Raw genomic sequence first — 21,595 nt, forward strand, 5'->3', positions numbered from 1 at the left:
ACTCTCCCCCTACCCTCCGACCTTTAACCCCTGACTTACCCGGAGCACAGCTGTCGACCAGTGCCCCCAGTGCTCTGCCACTCTGCCAGTCTCTGCTGAAGTTGTGGATGGGGATCTCTGGTAGCTTGTTCTGGATCCATCCCAGAAGTCTCTGTTTTGGGGTCTTCTGCTGGCCGTCACCCCCCTCCTCCTCCTCGTCCCACATGGGCATGGAGATGGAGTAGTGGAGGATCAGAGTCCACACCATGCCAAGGATCAGCTTCAGGTTACCATCCACTATGGCCTTGGAGTCTGGAGGAGAGACAGTAATATATGAATATGCAGATCTAGGATAAGGGAGGGGGGGGGGGTAGAGCTGTAGAGAGTGGGGTTGGATTAGAGTATAGAGCTGTAGAGAGTGGGGTTGGATTAGAGTATAGAGAGTGGGGTTGGATTAGAGTATAGAGCTGTAGAGTGGGGTTGGATTAGAGTATAGAGCTGTAGAGAGTGGGGTTGGATTAGAGTATAGAGCTGTAGAGAGTGGGGTTGGATTAGAGTATAGAGCTGTAGAGGGTGGGGTTGGATTAGAGTATAGAGCTGTAGAGGGTGGGGTTGGATTAGAGTATAGAGCTGTAGAGGGTGGGGTTGGATTAGAGTATAGAGCTGTAGAGAGTGGGGTTGGATTAGAGTATAGAGCTGTAGAGAGTGGGGTTGGATTAGAGTATAGAGCTGTAGAGAGTGGGGTTGGATTAGAGTATAGAGCTGTAGAGAGTGGGGTTGGATTAGAGTATAGAGCTGTAGAGGGTGGGGTTGGATTAGAGTATAGAGCTGTAGAGGGTGGGGTTGGATTAGAGTATAGAGCTGTAGAGGGTGGGGTTGGATTAGAGTATAGAGCTGTAGAGGGTGGGGTTGGATTAGAGTATAGAGCTGTAGAGAGTGGGGTTGGATTAGAGTATAGAGCTGTAGAGAGTGGGGTTGGATTAGAGTATAGAGCTGTAGAGAGTGGGGTTGGATTAGAGTATAGAGCTGTAGAGGGTGGGGTTGGATTGGAGAAGAGCTGTAGAGGGTGGGGTTGGATTAGAGTATAGAGCTGTAGAGAGTGGGGTTGGATTAGGATTGGAGAAGAGCTGTAGAGGGTGGGGTTGGATTAGAGTATAGAGCTGTAGAGGGTGGGGTTGGATTAGAGTATAGAGCTGTAGAGAGTGGGGTTGGATTAGAGTATAGAGCTGTAGAGGGTGGGGTTGGATTAGAGTATAGAGCTGTAGAGAGTGGGGTTGGATTAGAGTATAGAGCTGTAGAGGGTGGGGTTGGATTAGAGTATAGAGCTGTAGAGGGTGGGGTTGGATTAGAGTATAGAGCTGTAGAGGGTGGGGTTGGATTGGAGAAGAGCTGTAGAGGGTGGGGTTGGATTAGAGTATAGAGCTGTAGAGAGTGGGGTTGGATTAGGATTGGAGAAGAGCTGTAGAGAGTGGGGTTGGATTAGAGTATAGAGCTGTAGAGGGTGGGGTTGGATTAGGATTGGAGAAGAGCTGTAGAGAGTGGGGTTGGATTAGAGTATAGAGCTGTAGAGAGTGGGGTTGGATTAGAGTATAGAGCTGTAGAGGGTGGGGTTGGATTAGAGTATAGAGCTGTAGAGGGTGGGGTTCGATGAGGATTTTTTATTTCGCCTTTATTTAACCAGGTAGGCCGGTTGAGAACAAATTCTCATTTACAACTGTGACCTGGCCAAGATAAAGCAAAGCATTAGGATTGGAGTATAGCTGTAGCGAGGGTGGGGTTGGATTAGGATTGGAGTAGTAAAGTTGGATTAGGATTGTTGGAGAAGAGCTGTAGAGGGTGGGGGTTGAATTGGTGACTGGAAGATCAGAGATGAGCACAAGAGTGATGCAACCACAGACCAGTCCACACACGTCTTCACGCACACACAGGATTGGGGTAATTGCTCATCGGGTCCTAAGGGTGGTGTGATAAAAACAAGCCCCCAGGACAGGGAGAAGGCACAGCCTGAGTTCTAACTCAATAAAGATGTGTTGGCGCTCCTCACACGCTGGTGCTTGCTGGAGGAATGCTGAGGCAACACAATCCAGGAGACAAGAATCCTCCTTTTGTTGTGTCGGTGCGTGTCTGACACAGAAAGCCAGAAAACATGAGTGGAATCCTCCTGGAATCCTTTTACAGTTCTCATAGGCTTACAATGTTGTTTTGAATATTGCGCAAACAGTCGAAGATTATATTTGGTTGTGAATGTTGCAAAATAACAATTTTGAATTCAGGAATTGTTAGCTAGAATGCTAACGCTCATTGACATGGACTGGAAGCAAAGCTAGCCAAAGAGCCATTTTACTGGTTGAAGTTTAATTAAGAAGATTTAAGTACAATGCAGTTGATTTGCTAGTATGACACCAACATTAGATTAAGCAGGACAGTCGTAAAAGCCTTACAACCAAAAAGGGTGAAATGCACAAATAACAAGTACATGAAAGCCATTTCTGCTGGAGGAATGTGAGAAATTCTGAATAGCCCTCCCAGTCACTGTCCGTTAGCTAGCCCCCCCCCCAGTTACTGTCCGTTAGCTAGCCCCCCCACCCCCCAGTCACTGTCCGTTAGCTAGCCCCCCAGTCACTGTCCGTTAGCTAGCCCCCCACCCCCCAGTCACTGTCCGTTAGCTAGCCCCCCCCCCGTCACTGTCCGTTAGTTAGCTAGCCCCCCCACCCCCCAGTCACTGTCCGTTAGTTAGCTAGCCCCACCCCCCCAGTCACTGTCCGTTAGCTAGCCCCCCCCCCCAGTCACTGTCCGTTAGCTAGCCCCCCCCCAGTCACTGTCCGTTAGCTAGCCCCCCCCACCCCCCAGTCACTGTCCGTTAGCTAGCCCCCCCCACCCCCCAGTCACTGTCCGTTAGCTAGCCCCCCCCCCAGTCACTGTCCGTTAGCTAGCCCCCCCCCCCCCCCCAGTCACTGTCCGTTAGCTAGCCCCCCCCCCCCCCCCCCAGTCACTGTCCGTTAGCTAGCCCCCCCAGAGTCACTGTCCGTTAGCTAGCCCCCCCCCAGTCACTGTCCGTTAGCTAGTTCACCTCCCTATTGACTGTTCAGTAACAGTGCGTGGATAAAAAATCACTGGGGAAGCAAAGCCAGAAAAAAAGCCATAGTACAACCTGTTTGCTCTATCACCTGTTAGTTCATATGCCTTGACACCGTGATATACAGGCCTAAAGGCTGAGACGATCACAAGACACCGTGATATACAGGCCTAAAGGCTGAGACGATAACAAGACACTGTGATATACAGGCCTAAAGGCTGAGACAATAAGACAGTGATATACAGGCCTAAAGGCTGATACAATAAGGCAGTGGCAGAATAAATTCAACCACACCTGTGGTTCATCACAAAACCAAAGAGCAACCTTGTCTAGTTAAGTCCATAAAGCATATTGCATGTAACAGATAGATGTCCTACAGCATGGTCAAAGGTAAGGTTTCACACATTCAGACTAACTCTTGATTTACTACACCGGAGAGTTAAAAGGAAACAGGAGCTGCCTCCACTATTCCAACATCATCAAATCTCCTCTGCTTAGTCTAATACAGTGACAACTAAATGATATCAAAAACTATTATTTAGTCCAATCAAAGCAAGGTAAATATCATGTGGCTATTCATGGTTCTAATTTCGGTGTGCGTGCAGGTAGAATAAACATGTTGACTCACTCTACTTGTAGAGAAATGCCATCCTCCTCTCTCTTCATGCTTTAGTTGTTGTCGTCCTAGGCTACCTGACTAAAATACTTGCTTGCTAAGCTTCATTTCATGGGCAACGATTAGACAGCTAGTTAACATTAGCCTTCTACATATTTAACTTTCATCCTCTCAGGCCAGAGTCACAATGTATGAATTAAAGGTTGTATCAGAATCACCGTTATAGTTATTGGCCAGTATGGAGAATTAAGTAAAACCACAAGTCCAAATACCTCTCAATACAACAATTCAATGACAGTTGGCTTTTGATGTGATAGGTGTGAAGCCAAATCGCAACTGGCTTCATTTAACACTTTTGTTTTTGATAGCGCCAGGACCATTCACAGTTGAGTGAATGCAGATCAGCTATTATTGTATAAAGGAGGTAAATAACAGTAGCAGGGCTACAGGTACAGAGTCAATGTGCGGGGGCACCGGTGTCGAGGCAATTAAGGTAATATGTACATGTAGGTAGAGTTATTATGCATAGATAATAACAGAGTAGCAACAGCGTAGAGGGGGGGGGGGGGCAACGCAGTCTGGGTAGCCATTTGACTAGATGTTCAGGAGTCTTAGGGCTAGCTGTTTAGAAGCCTCTTGGATCTAGACTTGGCGCTCCGGTACCGCTTGCCGTAAAGTAGCAGAGAGAACAGTCTATGACTAGGATGGCTGGAGTCTGACAATTTAGGGCCTTCCGCCAACACACCTGGTAAAGAGGTCTTGGATGGCAGGAAGCTTGGCCCTGGAGATGTATTGGGCCATACACACTGCACTACCTTCTGTAGTGCCTTGCGGTCGGAGGCCGAGCAGTTGCCATACCAGGCAGTGATGCAACCTGTCAGGATGCTCGCGATGGTGCAGCTGTAAAACCTTTTGAGGATCTGAGGACCCATGCCAAATATTTTCAGTCTCCTGAGGGGGAATGCATTCAGCCTCAAGCAAATTGAAGGAAAATTATGGAACAGATAAGAAATACATGTTTTTTTGTCAATTCGCCAGTTAGCATTCCCCATTCACTGTCTGTTAGCATTCCCCATTCACTGTCTGTTAGCATTCCCCATTCACTGTCTGTTAGCATTCCCCATTCACTGTCTGTTAGCTAGTTAGCCCAGAGTGGAAGAGAGGCCCAACTCAGTTGAAAAATCTATCCCCCCCACCAGCAGGTGGCATTATTTTGTGTCGCCCACCAAGCAAGGAGTGTTGAATTTGGTTTAAAAATATATATAGTTATTTTCTACATGCTATTTTATCGAATAGAAGTTATGCTTAACTTGTTACGAGTGTACTGATATACAGCAATTACGACATCCCGGCAACTTGAGAAAAAAAAAAAACACTATCGGAGTGGTCACGAGATTGCTATGCATATTCATGGCATAAGGCTACTAGTATCTCCATTTAATACAGGCGGTTGATGGCAACAACCCTCATCGAATTTTCAAAAAAGGATTACAATAATGACCTGTATCCACCAATCCGAAGGAAGGATAGGCGGGAGCTAGGAAGCCCGCCGTGCCGCTGTGTGGACAACCGTTCCCATTGTTAGGCTGGAGACCTGTGTATCTTCTTAGTATATCTATAATCTTTGGTTAGCCTCCCCATTCACTGTCGGTTAGCGAGTTATTCAAATTATCCCAAATGGTTGGACATCTATAGAAAAATCAAGCGTTGTTTCCATGTGCAAACGTCATGGTATGCATTTTGTGCCATTGTTTGGCCTGCAAAAGTGTGGTTTTGGTGTTTTTGCTAATGTTCTAAAAACTGTGATAAAACACAGCCGAGTCATGACTGGGGAGGAGGAAAGGGGTGGGTGGGGTCGCAGTGACCACAGCTCCCAGACAGAACACCCAGAGGAAATGAGACATTCCACACTGGCCTTATCACTGACACACACGTATAACTAACCATCTGGGGACACAATCTATTCCCATTTCAAATTCCTAATTTTCCCTAACCCCAAACCTAACCTGAAAACAAACTCCTAATTCTAACCTTAACCGTCTAGAAATCGCATTTGACCTTGTGGGGACTAACAAAATGTCCCCAGTTGGTCAAATGTTTGTTCCTGTAGTATTGTCGGTGTGAGCGTACATGAGTCACAACCCAAACCTGACTAACTCTGGGGTAACAGTTGGCTTAACTCCTATCCTCGAACACGCAGGCAGCACTACAACAGCTAGCTGCACTTCCTTTTGCACTTTCTGCTTCTTCCACTCCCTCCCTCCCTTGGAAAAGTTCCTTCTTGTTTTTTGCCTTAAAAGGAAAGACCCAAACTGCCTGCTATCCGCCCACCCATTCCTCTCCTCCCCCTCTCCTCTCCACCCATTCCTACCAGGGCTCACATTACAGACAGACGATGGAGGAGGAAAGTGGGAACGTTTTACAGCTCAAAGAGCCTGGCTCTGATTGGCTGAGAGAGAGTGGTCTGTGCTACATGGCTTCAACCAATAAGATCCTAGCATTGGTCATGAAGTTGGAGTTCATTTTGGGTCCCGGTTCATCTCCCCACTAAAGCTAGCAGGGTTCTACCAGAATTAGCAGCACTGATTGTGCACCACTCTAAGGGAACGACGACCCCGGCACAAAAACAAAGTCATGTGGGCTTCTGGCCTAGCGCATTGGGTTAGAGCTGTGTCATACAACCAATGGAAGACAAAGAATGAAAGGACATGTTTCTCAACAATGCATCATGCTGTATAGTAACAATGGGCTTGTTGGCACAGATTCCTCATGAGCTCCACTAGGCCCCAACTACGTCTACACCCACCACACAGCTCCAGCAGACACAGGGCTGTTCAACGTTGGTCCTGGACGGCCAAAATAGTTCTGCTTTTCATCCTCTCCTTCCAATCAGGGCCTAATGCAGACCTGGGACACCAGGGGAGTGCAATTAACTATCAGAGCCCTATAGGTTCGAGGAGTTCGCCATGTAACTTTGTTCAACTCTGATTTCACGAAATGTGGCTCACCTTTTAGCCAGGTACATTTCTATGGCAACGAATCCTTCAGAACTAACCTGCTCAGGGGCAGCCTAACTCAGGGATAACTCCATTTATCCTGCATTCAGAACTAACCTGCTCCGGGGCAGGCCAACTCAGGGATAACTCCATTTATCCTGAATGAAGTGCTGCGTGTTGAGGACCAATGAAATCACCACACTGTGTGGGTGGACCATTAAAAATGTAATTTGTCATTGATGTGTACACCGAGGAACTTGAAGCTTTCCACCTGGATAGTTTGTAGTCAGCCTTCCAGGACCGGAATTGAACAGCTCTGAGCTAGGTTAGATTAAACCTAGGTTCAAACTGAAGACTGGTTGTGTGACCATGCCCTGATCATCGAGGGTCCAAGGCAGCCATGCCCTGGTCATCGAGGGTCCAAGGCAGCCATGCCCTGGTCATCGAGGGTCCAAGGCAGCTACTCATGACCTTCAAGGCTGATCTGCAGACATTTAAACTGGTGATGGAGAGAACATTTAAACTAAACGGAAAGCAGAGATTAAGATTAAGTCCTTTAAGAACAAATTCTTATTTACAATTACCACCTACACCGAACAAACCCGGACGACGCTGAGCCAATTGTGCACGGCCCTATGGGACTCCCAATCACAGCCGGTTGTGATACAGTCTGGATTCGCACCAGGGTGTCTGTAGTGACGCCTCCTGCACTGAGATGCAGAGCCTTAGACCACTGTGCCACTCGGGAGCCCGAACACCGTAATTTACCAAAATGTCAGACGGCTTACAAAAAAAGTCTAAAGTTTCTCAACTGATTACTCATGCCAACAGTACCGTGGCCATGCCCACAGACAGGAAGTTATGATAAATGAGCAGAAAACAGGAAGCGCTCCATTTAATCCATTACAGAATGCTCCTCTCTGCTAGTGATTGGGGGGGGGGGGGGGGGGGGGGGGGGGGGGGGGGGGGGGGGGGGGGGCAGTAGACATATGGTGAGCAATAGGCTTGGAACATCTAATCCCAATAAAACCACAGTATCAAATCGCTATACACAAAACTGAGAATAGCAATACATATTGGCACCTAAATTCAGTACTATCGTATTGTGAGGTCCCTGGTAATTCCCAGCCCTACTCCTCTCTCCAGAATATCCAGTTGTGCTCCACTGTCCATAACAAGGCTTTTTCCTTCCAGGGAGTTTTTCACTTGATCCAAGTAGAGGAACACACACACACACACACACACGAGAGAGAGAGGGGGGTCTCCACAGAACATGCAAACAGAGCCGATGGAGCGCAGCGTGGTTGTCACAAAAGGGGCAGCTCCTTGTAGTGCGCTCTGCCATTCACCGTACTCCTGTGCCAAGTGAATGCTAACGTGCGGTATCATCCCTTCCGTCGCCATGGGTGAAGTGTTGTGCAGGCGAGGAGGTTTGCTTGGTTCCCTGATCTAATCTATATGCTATACATCCGACTAGCCCATTTTGCAATAATAAGAAAATAGAATCTCAGCGACTGCTTAAACAACCCCCCCCCCCCCCCCCCCCCCCCAAACATGAATGTTGTTTAGAAGTAATACTAGTGATTATAGGCTGCTGGTAAAAACAGGCTTTCTCCGTGACCAAAACATCAAGACCTATCTTTAGCTGATTTGATAGAATACATTGAAGCAGCAAACTGGGATAACATTGTAGGTTAAAGTAGAAAGATAATCAGATTTAAATAAAAGAAAATGCCCTGGTGAGTATTTCACATGGCGATGTAGAAAGAGAATCAAATTCAAAAATCACTTAAACTTCGTGATTGCCAAGCTAAACCAAGACCGCATTAAATAAGCAACCTATTTTGCATTGATCCCCCCCCCCCCCCATGTATTTAGTTTAGAAGTGATACCGTTACTCTAGGCTTAACAGATCGTCATGGAAAGGAAAACCTGGCTAAAATGAATGATTTTATTTTTAGCTGATATGGGAATACTTTGAAGCAGCATAATCAAGTCAGTATAATGTTGTAGGTTACACTGGTAAGTAGAACAATATTTGTCAGGGCATTTTATTTAAATGATGAATCAGATTCTATCACATGGGAGATGTGGGAAGCTAAAAAGGTGTTAAGACCACAAGACTTCTTTCACAATAAATGAGAAGACAAAGCCTTTGATGAATTCTTAGGTTTGTGTTTAGCAGTCATAACTAGTGATGAGGCTATTGTGAATGGTAGAACCTACTGTAGCCAAAAAGCTAGCCATGTGCTTTTTTCGCCACGACCAAAACCTGACGTTCTACCGCGACCAAAACCTGACGTTCTACTGCGACCAAAACCTGACGTTCTACCGCGACCAAAACCTGACGTTCTACCGCGACCAAAACCTGACGTTCTACCGCGACCAAAACCTGACGTTCTACCGCGACCAAAACCTGACGTTCTACCGCGACCAAAACCTGACGTTCTACCGCGACCAAAACCTGACGTTCTACTTGTAGAGGATATGGGAATGACACAAGCAACGTATCAAACTGGGATAATGTTTTACATTCCCAGCAAGTAGAACAATATTTGCCAGGGCATTTTTTTTATTTATTAAAAACAAAATATATATCTGATTTCACATTGAGATGTGGGAAGCTAGCTAAAAATGGCCAAAGCCAACTAGCCAGGTTGCCACCTAACTAATACTAGCACGGGAAGGAGAATCTTGTTTTCACAAAAAGATAATAAATACTTTGTTATCGCCCCCTTGTGAATGGAAGTGGGCCTAGCGAGGATATCATGGTAGCCAAAGATGTCCGCTACTCCAAAAATCCCTCGTGGAGAAAAGGAGTGGAGCTTGTAGCTTCCTTCAGAAATCAGGATGTCAACAGGTGTAAACTAAGACTCATCTGTGCCTCTTAGGTGTCCAAGTACATTTGTGAGGAGAGAATTGGAAATGACATTTTAAGAATCATGTGTTTGACGGATCAGACGGTCCTGTGCTCTTTAAATATGCACTGTTCATCACTGCGTCTCCTGCTAGGCCAAGTGAAATAGAACTGGGAGGGTGGGAAACACACCCTGACACCCCCGCACACACCCACATTCCTCTGGCTCAGACAGAAGAGACATCAACTGACACACTGCTTTATGGAACATGCTGCACAAAAACAACTATCACACGTGCCAACAGGTTAAGTGGTTTAGGTGGTGTGTCATACAACCAGCTAACCGATTGCCGCTGTGCCACCGGAGCGTCTCCCAGTTAGCCGCTGTGCCACCGGAGCGTCTCCCAGTTAGCCGCTGTGCCACCGGAGCGTCTCCCAGTTAGCCGCTGTGCCACCGGAGCGTCTCCCAGTTAGCCGCTGTGCCACCGGAGCGTCTCCCAGTTAGCCGCTGTGCCACCGGAGCGTCTCCCAGTTAGCCGCTGTGCCACCGGAGCGTCTAACTGATAGACATTCTGACAGAACACTTGATTGAATGGTTCCTGTGATTGTGGAGAGTGGAGAGTGGCTAGTCAGAAATACCATATTCATTAAGTTTGCCTTTATTTATGGAGTTGGTTAAATACACTACATGACCAAAAGTATGTGGACACCTGCTAGTCAATCATCTCAGTACAAAATCATGGGCATTAATATGGAGTTGGTCCCCTTGTTACTGCTAACAGCCTCCACTCTTCTGGGAAGGCTTTCCACTAGAGGTTGGAACATTGCTGCAGACACTTGGTTCCATTCAGCCACAAGAGCATTAGTGTGGTCGGGCACCGATGTTGGGCGTTTAGGCCTGGCTCGCAGTTGGCATTCCAATTCATCCCAAAGGTGTTTTATGGGGTTGAGGTCAGGGCTCGGTGCAGGCCAGTCAAGTTAATCCACACGGTTCTCGACAAAACATTTCTATATGAACCTCGCTTTGTACACGGGGGCATTGTCATGCGGAAAGAGTAAAAGGGCCTTCCCCAAACTCTTGCCACAATGTTGGAAGCACAGAATCATCTAGAATATCATGGTTTGCTGTTGTTTTACGATTTCCCTTCACTGGAACTAAGGGGCCTGAACCATGAAAAACAGCCCCAGACCATTATTCCTCCTCCACCAAACTGTATAGTTGGCACAATGCATTGGGGCAGGTAGCGTTCGCCAAACTCAGATTTGTCCGTCGGACTATCAGATGGTGAAGCGTGATTCATCACTCCAGAGAGTCCAATGGTGACAAGTTTTACACCTCTCCAGCCAACGCTTGGCATTGCGCATGGTGATCTTAGGCTTGTGTGTGGCTGCTTGGCCATGGAAAACCATTTAATGAAGCTCCAGAAGAACAGTTTGTGCTGACGTTGGTCCAGAGGCAGTTTGGAACTTGGTAGTGAGTGTTGCAACCGAGGACAGACGATTTTTGAGCGCTATGCGCTTCAGCACTTGGCGATCCCATTCTGTGAGCTTGTGTGGCCTACCACTTCGCGGCTGAGCCGTTGTTGCTCCTAGACATTTCCACTTCACAATAACATCACTTACAGTTGACCGGGGCAGCTCTAGCAGGGCAGACATTTGACGAACTGACTTGTTAGAAAGGTGACATCCAATGACGGTACCACGTTGAACGTCACTGAGCTCTTCAGCAAGGCCATTCTACTGCCAATGTTTGTCTATGGAGATTGCAGGGCTGTGTGCTGGGGATTGCATACACCTGTCAGCAACTATGTGTCTGAAACAGCCAAATCCACTAATTTGAAGGAGTGTCCACAGTTTTGTATATATAGTGTATGTTACCAGGCCAACTCATTGATCCTGCTGAGAACGTCACTGGGGCCGTGCTCCCACCCATCCAGGACACTCTAAACGGAGCCTGAGGAAGGTCTGCAGCATCGTAAAGGGCCCCACACACCCAAGCTGTTCACTCCCTTACCGTCTAATACCAACATGCTCAGAGACCGTTTCTATCTACAAGCCATCAGATTGCTGAACCGTTGAACTGAACTGACTGACCACCACACACACATCACAACTGCTGCGACCAGACTTATTACAATGATTCTTATCTTTTATTATGGCTTATTGTTGTTGCATTGTCCAGATGGAACCGGCAAGTAAGCATTTGGTTGGACAACGGTCTGCCGATGTAAACCATGTGCATAGAAATAATAAAACTTGAGAGAATGAGAAAGGGAGAGTTGGTTAGATTAAAGGGTGTGGTCCTCACGTGAAAGGAGGAAGTGAAACAAGGAGGGATGTCACCACTCCTCTCATCTCTAGAATGGAGCATGTGACTCAACAGGAGCCGTTAGAATAATGAGTCAAAGCCGTTGTGTTATGCCAAGAACAGCCCTTAGCTGTGGTAAATTGGACATATACCACAAACCCCCCCCCCCCCCCCCCCCCCCCCCCCCCCCCCGAGGTGCCTTATTGCTATTATAAACTGGCTACCAACCTAATTAGAGCAGTACAAGTAAATGTTTTGCCAATATGGTCAGATATACCACGGCTGTCAGCCAATCAGGACTCAAAATGCCAAGTTTATAAAAAATAAATACATCCTTTTTTTGTGTGGAATTTTCATTGTTGGAAATAAGAAAAAAAAAACGAAAAACACTAGGAAATCAGCTCCAAGTGATTTTAATTTAAGCAAATCTGTTCCCACAGAAAATAAAGAGATGATCCTATACAAATTCAAGCCAGGTTTGAAATGATTATGTTTCAGGCAAGCATATATGTTTGGGCTTCTTGTAGTCAATTTGCAGTCTACAAATGATTTGTAATCATGTTCCGGGCCCCGACCACCTGCAGCATCTAGCCTACCGTAGCATCTAACCTACCGTCTACCGTAGCATCTAGCCTACCGTAGCATCTAGCCTACCGTAGCATCTAGCCTACCGTAGCATCTAGCCTACCGTCTACCGTCTAGGAACAACATTAGCTCAACCACAGGCACTGCAAACTGATCAAGGGACAGATACAAACTTCCACATCTTTACATGACTGCCATCTCCTACACTGGGCGCTTTAAATCAGTCCATCTCCCATCCAGGGACTGAGCAGGACCGACCATGCTTAGCTTCAGAGGCAAACCATCAGTGGGATGCCAGGTGGTTTGCTGCTGGAATCAATTGGGGAAAACTAGCAACAGCAACAAAAAACATCAACAGCCAGGGGAACATGACCAGAGGCCAGGGGAACATGACCAGAGGCCAGGGGAACATGACCAGAGGCCAGGGGAACATGACCAGAGGCCAGGGGAACATGACCAGAGGCCAGGGGAACATGACCAAAGGTAGAAGATCGCAACATCATTGCAAATGTTTCACAAAAACATATTTTTTGCATTAATTTACAATATGATAATTGTTTTTCTTCCCAATTAAGTGTCTATAAGAATTGCCAGAACATTCTGATACCAAAAATATTTTCAGATCACACTAGTATGGAATTGCCAAGCTTGATGTTAATACCTTGGCCAATAGATTAGCATAGTTACAGTAACTTTTTGACCCGTCTAATGAACACCAGCTTGATGTAACGTAGACCACAGTAGGTCTATCTATAGTAGGCTAACTAAGGAGCGTTATTATAGTCTATAGTAGCTTAACGGTTCCACCCACCTACATGGTAGGGTAGGCTACACTTGAATTAAGACACCCACTTATCAACACCAGCATGATATAATGGTAGAACTTTCTGACCCACCTATGGACACCAGCTTGATGTTCTCCTTGTCTAGGAACTCGAGTGCCACCGAGACGTTCTCGAGCTGCATCTGTCGGAAAGTGGGCCGCTGGTTGTATTTCCTGAACATCTTCTTCTGGCTCAACACCTCCAGGAGTCCGATCAGCCGCAGCCCGTCGCCCAGGTCCGTCTGGAGATTGGCGATTCGTTTGTTGACGCATTTCAGATGCTCGTTACACCAGCGGGTGAACGTGTTCTGTTGGATCTTCTTCCACGGCGCGTCCTCGGCAAGGTCCTTCTCTGTAGCAGGCATGTCTGCTTCTTTGTCCGGGGAAAGGGCGTTGAATGCAGGCTGGGCCGACTGGTGTTGGCGGAGGTGGGAACCACTCATTTTTATGCCGTCGGGTCTCTCCGTTCACTGGCTGGGGTTTAGAGGTGGAGTCTGTTGGACGACCGCTCCCTCTCTCTCTCTCGCTGCTGTGCTTAGGTTTGTGGCTGTGGGATAAAAGAAAGAGAGGAATGAGAACTAGTGAAAAGAATGGATCGCCTGGAGTTGTGTATTTCTAGAGTTTTATAAGAACAGAATACTCCATGAGAGTTAAGTTTGTCCCGCTGGTAACGCCTCTGTAAACTATACAGAGGATTGGGGTAGAGAAACTCCAATTCCCTTCATTCGCACATTACTGTAATTATAAGATTAGGCCTGTACTCATGTTACCAGAAGTATAGCCTATCACAAAACAAGATCATTTAAACAGTTTCCTAAATATTCTGAAAATAAATGCACATTTCCCACTTCATGCAGACAGATCAAGTTAACATGGGATGGGCGTGCATGGTATGTATGCCTGACTAGACACTCCCAAACCAAGAGCTTGTAATGAACTAGAACAAGCGAATAAGAGCTGCGGGGTATTCTATCCTACACAGCAGGATCAATGAGTCTTTAGTAAACCAGAAATCACTGTTGATCTTCTGGTTTAATAAGCGAAACATGATATATGTGTATATGTATATATGTATGTATATATAATGTATGCGTGTATATATATATGTGTATATATATATATATATATATATATATATATATATATACACATATATCATGTTTAGCTTATTAAACCAGAAGATCAACAGTGATTTCTGGTTTACTGAAGACTCATTGATCCTGCTTTCTAGGATACATTATGTGGATATATTGAAGCCACATCTCAAGACATCAGTCAGGAAGTTAAAGCTTGGTTGCAAATGGGTCTTCCACATGGACAATAACCACAAGCATACTTCCAAGGTTGTGGATAAATGGCTTAAGGCCAACAAAGTCAAGGTATTGGAGTGGCCATCACAAAGCCCTGACCTCAATCCTATAGAAAATTTGTGGGCAGAACTAAAAAAGTGTGTGCGAGCAATGAGGCCTACAAACCTGACTCAGTTACACCAGCTCTGTCAGGAGGAATGGGCCAAAATTCTCCCAACTTATTGTGGGAAGTTTGTGGGAAGCTACCCGAAATGTTTGACCCAAGTTAAACAATTGAAAGGCAATGCTACCAAATACTAATTGAGTGTATGTACACTTCTGACCCAATGGGAATGTGATGAAAGAAATAAAAGCTGAAATAAATCATTCTCTCTACTATTATTCTGACATTTCACATTCTTAAAATAAAGTGGTGATCCTAACTGGCCTAAAACAGGGAATTTTTACTAGGATTAATTGGGAATTTCTACTAGGATTAATTGTCAGGAATTGTGAAAAACTGAGTTTAAATGTATTTGGGCAAGGTGTATGTAAACTTCCGACTTCCACTGTATGTAAATGTGTTTGTTTTTGTTTTTTCAGTCAATTAGACCAGAGTTTCCCAAACCCGATCTAACTAATGAACACGCCATCTCAGAATCTAACTAATGAACACGCCATCTCAGAATCTAGCTAATGAACACTCCATCTCAGAATCTAACTAATGAACACGCCATCTCAGAATCAGGCTAATGAACACGCCATCTCAGAATCAGGCTAATGAACACGCCATCTCAGAATCTTGCTAATGAACACGCCATCTCAGAATCTAGCTAATGAACACGCACTCTCAGAATCTAGCTAATGAACGTGCCATCTCAGAATCAGGCTAATGAACGTGCCATCTCAGAATCTGGCTAATGAACGTGCCATCTCAGAATCAGGCTAATGAACGTGCCATCTCAGAATCTAGCTAATGAACACGCCATCTCAGAATCTAGATAATGAACGTGCCATCTCAGAATCTAGATAATGAACACTCCATCTCAGAATCTAGCTAATGAACGCGCCATCTCAGAATCGGGCTAATGAACACGCCATCTCAGAATCAGGCTAATGAACACTCCATCTCAGAATCTAGCTAATGAACGCGCCATCTCAGAATCGGGCTAATGAACACGCCATCTCAGAATCAGGCTAATGAACACTCCATCTCAGAATCTAGCTAATGAACGTGCCATCTCAGAATCAGGCTAATGAACACGCCATCTCAGAATCTAGCTAATGAACGTGCCATCTCAGAATCAGGCTAATGAACACGCCATCTCAGAATCTAGCTAATGAACGCTCCATCTCAGAATCTAGCTAATGAACGTGCCATCTCAGAATCTAGCTAATGAACACGCCATCTCAGAATCTAACTAATGAACACGCCATCTCAGAATCTAGCTAATGAACACGCCATCTCAGAATCTAGCTAATGAACACGCCATCTCAGAATCAGGCTAATGAACACGCCATCTCAGAATCTAGCTAATGAACGCGCCATCTCAGAATCGGGCTAATGAACACGCCATCTCAGAATCTAGCTAATGAACACGCCATCTCAGAATCTAGCTAATGAACACGCACTCTCAGAATCTAGCTAATGAACGTGCCATCTCAGAATCTAGCTAATGAACGTGCCATCTCAGAATCAGGCTAATGAACGTGCCATCTCAGAATCCAGCTAATGAACGTGCCATCTCAGAATCAGGCTAATGAACGTGCCATCTCAGAATCTAGCTAATGAACACGCCATCTCAGAATCTAGCTAATGAACATGCCATCTCAGAATCAGAATAATGAACGTGCCATCTCAGAATCTAGCTAATGAACGTACCATCTCAGAATCAGGCTAATGAACGTGCCATCTCAGAATCTAGCTAATGAACACGCTATCTCAGAATCTAGATAATGAACGTGCCATCTCAGAATCTAGATAATGAACGTGCCATCTCAGAATCTAGATAATGAACACTCCATCTCAGATTCTAGCTAATGAACGCGCCATCTCAGGATCTAGCTAATGAACGTGCCATCTCAGAATCTAGCTAATGAACACGCCATCTCAGAATCGGGCTAATGAACACGCCATCTCAGAATCAGGCTAATGAACACTCCATCTCAGAATCTAGCTAATGAACGTGCCATCTCAGAATAAGGCTAATGAATGTGCCATCTCAGAATCTAACTAATGAACACGCCATCTCAGAATCGGGCTAATGAACACGCCATCTCAGAATCGGGCTAATGAACACTCCATCTCAGAATCGGGCTAATAAACACGCCATCTCAGAATCTAGCTAATAAAGGTGCCATCTCAGAATCTAGCTAATGAACGTGCCATCTCAGAATCAGGCTAATGAACGTGCCATCTCAGAATCAGGCTAATGAATGTGCCATCTCAGAATCGGGCTAATGAACGTGCCATCTCAGAATCTAGCTACTGAACACTCCATCTCAGAATCTAGCTAATGAACGTGCCATCTCAGAATCTAGATATTGAACGTGCCATCTCAGAATCAGGCTAATGAACGTGCCATCTCAGAATCTAGCTAATGAACACGCCATCTCAGAATCTAGCTAATGAACGTGCCATCTCAGAATCGGGCTAATGAACGTGCCATCTCAGAATCTAGCTAATGAACACCCTCTCTCAGAATCTAGCTAATGAACACGCCATCTCAGAATCTAGCTAATGAACGTGCCATCTCAGAATCTAGCTAATGAACACGCCATCTCAGAATCGGGCTAATGAACGTGCCATCTCAGAATCAGGCTAATGAACGTGCCATCTCAGAATCTAGCTAATGAACACGCCATCTCAGAATCTAGCTAATGAAAGTGCCATCTCAGAATCTGGCTAATGAACACGCCATCTCAGAATCTAGCTAATGAACGCGCCATCTCAGAATCTAGCTAATGAACGTGCCATCTCAGAATCTAGCTAATGAACGCTCCATCTCAGAATCTAGCTAATGAACGCGCCATCTCAGAATCTAGCTAATGAACACTCCATCTCAGAATCTAGCTAATGAACACGCCATCTCAGAATCTAGCTAATGAACGCGCCATCTCAGAATCTAGCTAATAAACGTGCCATCTCAGAATCTAGCTAATGAACGTGCCATCTCAGAATCCAGCTAATGAACGTGCCATCTCAGAATCTAGCTAATGAACACGCCATCTCAGAATCTAGCTAATGAACGTGCCATCTCAGAATCTAGATATTGAACGTGCCATCTCAGAATCAGGCTAATGAACGTGCCATCTCAGAATCTAGCTAATGAACACGCCATCTCAGAATCTAGCTAATGAACGTGCCATCTCAGAATCGGGCTAATGAACGTGCCATCTCAGAATCTAGCTAATGAACACGCTCTCTCAGAATCTAGCTAATGAACACGCCATCTCAGAATCTAGCTAATGAACGTGCCATCTCAGAATCTAGCTAATGAACAGGCCATCTCAGAATCTAGCTAATGAACACGCCATCTCAGAATCAGGCTAATGAACACGCCATCTCAGAATCAGGCTAATGAACACGCTATCTCAGAATCAGGCTAATGAACGTGCCATCTCAGAATCTAGCTAATGAACACGCCATCTCAGAATCAGGCTAATGAACGTGCCATCTCAGAATCTAGCTAATGAACATGCCATCTCAGAATCTAGCTAATGAATGTGCCATCTCAGAATCTAACTAATGAACACGCCATCTCAGAATCAGGCTAATGAACGTGCCATCTCAGAATCTAGCTAATGAACACGCCATCTCAGAATCTAGCTAATGAACGTGCCATCTCAGAATCTAGCTAATGAACACGCCATCTCAGAATCTAGCTAATGAACGTGCCATCTCAGAATCAGGCTAATGAACATGCCATCTCAGAATCTAGCTAATGAACACGCCATCTCAGAATCGGGCTAATGAACGTGCCATCTCAGAATCAGGCTAATGAACGTGCCATCTCAGAATCTAGCTAATGAACACGCCATCTCAGAATCTAGCTAATGAAAGTGCCATCTCAGAATCGGGCTAATGAACACGCCATCTCAGAATCTAGCTAATGAACGTGCCATCTCAGAATCTAGCTAATGAACGCTCCATCTCAGAATCTAGCTAATGAACACGCCATCTCAGAATCTAGCTAATGAACACTCCATCTCAGAATCTAGCTAATGAACACGCCATCTCAGAATCTAACTAATGAACACGCCATCTCCATCGCAAAATCTAGCTAATGAACACGCCATCTCAGAATCAGGCTAATGAACGTGCCATCTCAGAATCTAACTAATGAACGCGCCATCTCAGAATCTAGCTAATGAACGCACACACACAAGCGAACACACATGCCCTACGTACACATCACCCAAGTCTCCTCTGTCACAAAGACAACACATTCAGACAACACATTCAGATAACACATTCAGATAACACATTCAGATAACACATTCAGACAACACATTCAGACAACACATTCAGACAACACATTCAGACAACACATTCAGACACATTCAGACAACACATTCAGACAAAACATTCAGACAACGCATTCAGACAACGCATTCAGACAACACATTCAGACAACACATTCAGACAACACATTCAGACACATTCAGACAACACATTCAGACAACACATTCAGACAAAACATTCAGACAACACATTCAGACAAAACATTCAGACACCACATTCAGATAACACATTCAGACAACACATTCAGACAACACATTCAGAATAACACATTCAGACACATTCAGACAACACATTCAGACAACACATTCAGATAACACATTCAGACACATTCAGACAACACATTCAGATAACACATTCAGATAACACATTCAGATAACACATTCAGATAACACATTCAGACAACGCATTCAGACAACACATTCAGACAACACATTCAGACAACACATTCAGATAACACATTCAGAATAACACATTCAGACACATTCAGACAACACATTCAGACAACACATTCATATAACACATTCAGACACATTCAGACAACACATTCAGACAACACATTCAGATAACACATTAAGATAACACATTCAGACAATGCATTCAGACAACACATTCAGACAACACATTCAGACAACGCATTCAGACAACACATTCAGATAACACATTCAGACAACACATTCAGATAAGACATTCAGACAACACATTCAGACATATTCAGACAACACATTCAGACAACACATTCAACACATTCAGACAACGCATTCAGACATCGCATTCAGACAACACATTCAGATAACACATTCAGACAACACATTCAGACAACACATTCAGACACCACATTCAGACAACACATTCAGACAACACATTCATATAACACATTCAGACTTATTCAGACAACACATTCAGACAACACATTCAGACAACACATTCAGACAACGCATTCAGACAACACATTCAGATAACACATTCAGACAACACATTCAGATAAGACATTCAGACAACACATTCAGACATATTCAGACAACACATTCAGACAACACATTCAACACATTCAGACAACACATTCAGATAACACATTCAGATAACACATTCAGACAACGCATTCAGACAACACATTCAGACAACACATTCAGACAACACATTCAGACAACACAATCAGATAACACATTCAGACAACACATTCAGATAAGACATTCAGACAACACATTCAGACAACACATTCAGACAACACATTCAACACATTCAGACAACGCATTCAGACATCGCATTCAGACAACACATTCAGATAACACATTCAGACAACACATTCAGACAACACATTCAGACACCACATTCAGACAACACATTCAGATAACACATTCAGACAACACATTCAGACACATTTAGACAACACATTCAGACATTGCATTCAGACAACACATTCAGACATCGCATTCCGACAACACATTCAGATAACACATTCAGACAACGCATTCAGACAACACATTCAGATAACACATTCAGACAACACATTCAGATAAGACATTCAGACAACACATTCAGACATATTCAGACAACACATTCAGACAACACATTCAACACATTCAGACAACGCATTCAGACATCGCATTCAGACAACACATTCAGATAACACATTCAGACAACACATTCAGACAACACATTCAGACACCACATTCAGACAACACATTCAGATAACACATTCAGACAACACATTCAGACAACACATTCAGATAACACATTCAGACACATTCAGACAACACATTCAGATAACACATTCAGATAACACATTCAGATAACACATTCAGAAAACACATTCAGACAATGCATTCAGACAACACATTCAGACAACACATTCAGACAACACATTCAGACAACACATTCAGATAACACATTCAGACAACACATTCAGACAACACATTCAGACAACACATTCAGATAACACATTCAGACACATTCAGACAACACATTCAGATAACACATTCAGACAACGCATTCAGACAACACATTCAGACAACACATTCAGACAACACATTCAGACAACACATTCAGATAACACATTCAGAATAACACATTCAGACACATTCAGACAACACATTCAGACAACACATTCATATAACACATTCAGACACATTCAGACAACACATTCAGACAACACATTCAGATAACAGATTCAGATAACACATTCAGACAATGCATTCAGACAACACATTCAGACAACACATTCAGACAACGCATTCAGACAACACATTCAGATAACACATTCAGACAACACATTCAGATAAGACATTCAGACAACACATTAAGACATATTCAGACAACACATTCAGACAACACATTCAACACATTCAGACAACGCATTCAGACATCGCATTCAGACAACACATTCAGATAACACATTCAGACAACACATTCAGACAACACATTCAGACACCACATTCAGACAACACATTCAGACAACACATTCAGCCAACGCATTCAGACAACACATTCAGATAATACATTCAGACAACACATTCAGATAAGACATTCAGACAACACATTCAG

The 21,595-nt window shown here is 44.6% G+C and overlaps 1 protein-coding gene across 5 annotated transcripts in view; it reads right to left on the bottom strand.

Annotated features, from left to right (window-relative positions):
- Nucleotides 1-21,595, bottom strand: part of flna (filamin A, alpha (actin binding protein 280)) — a 69,381-nt gene that overhangs the window by 40,841 nt on the left and 6,945 nt on the right. For all 5 annotated transcript variants that reach the window (XM_036947849.1, XM_036947850.1, XM_036947847.1 and 2 more), the window contains exons 2-3: nt 13,314-13,787; nt 40-291 (exon numbers count right to left, since the gene is read on the bottom strand). In XM_036947849.1, the coding sequence (XP_036803744.1) occupies nt 40-291; nt 13,314-13,683 (622 nt within the window). In that variant the 5' untranslated portion in view covers nt 13,684-13,787. The remainder of the gene's footprint in view (nt 1-39; nt 292-13,313; nt 13,788-21,595) is intronic.

The sequence above is a fragment of the Oncorhynchus mykiss genome, chromosome 16 (genome assembly GCF_013265735.2).
Source record: "Oncorhynchus mykiss isolate Arlee chromosome 16, USDA_OmykA_1.1, whole genome shotgun sequence".
In the NCBI taxonomy this organism is placed as follows: Eukaryota; Metazoa; Chordata; class Actinopteri; order Salmoniformes; family Salmonidae; genus Oncorhynchus; species Oncorhynchus mykiss.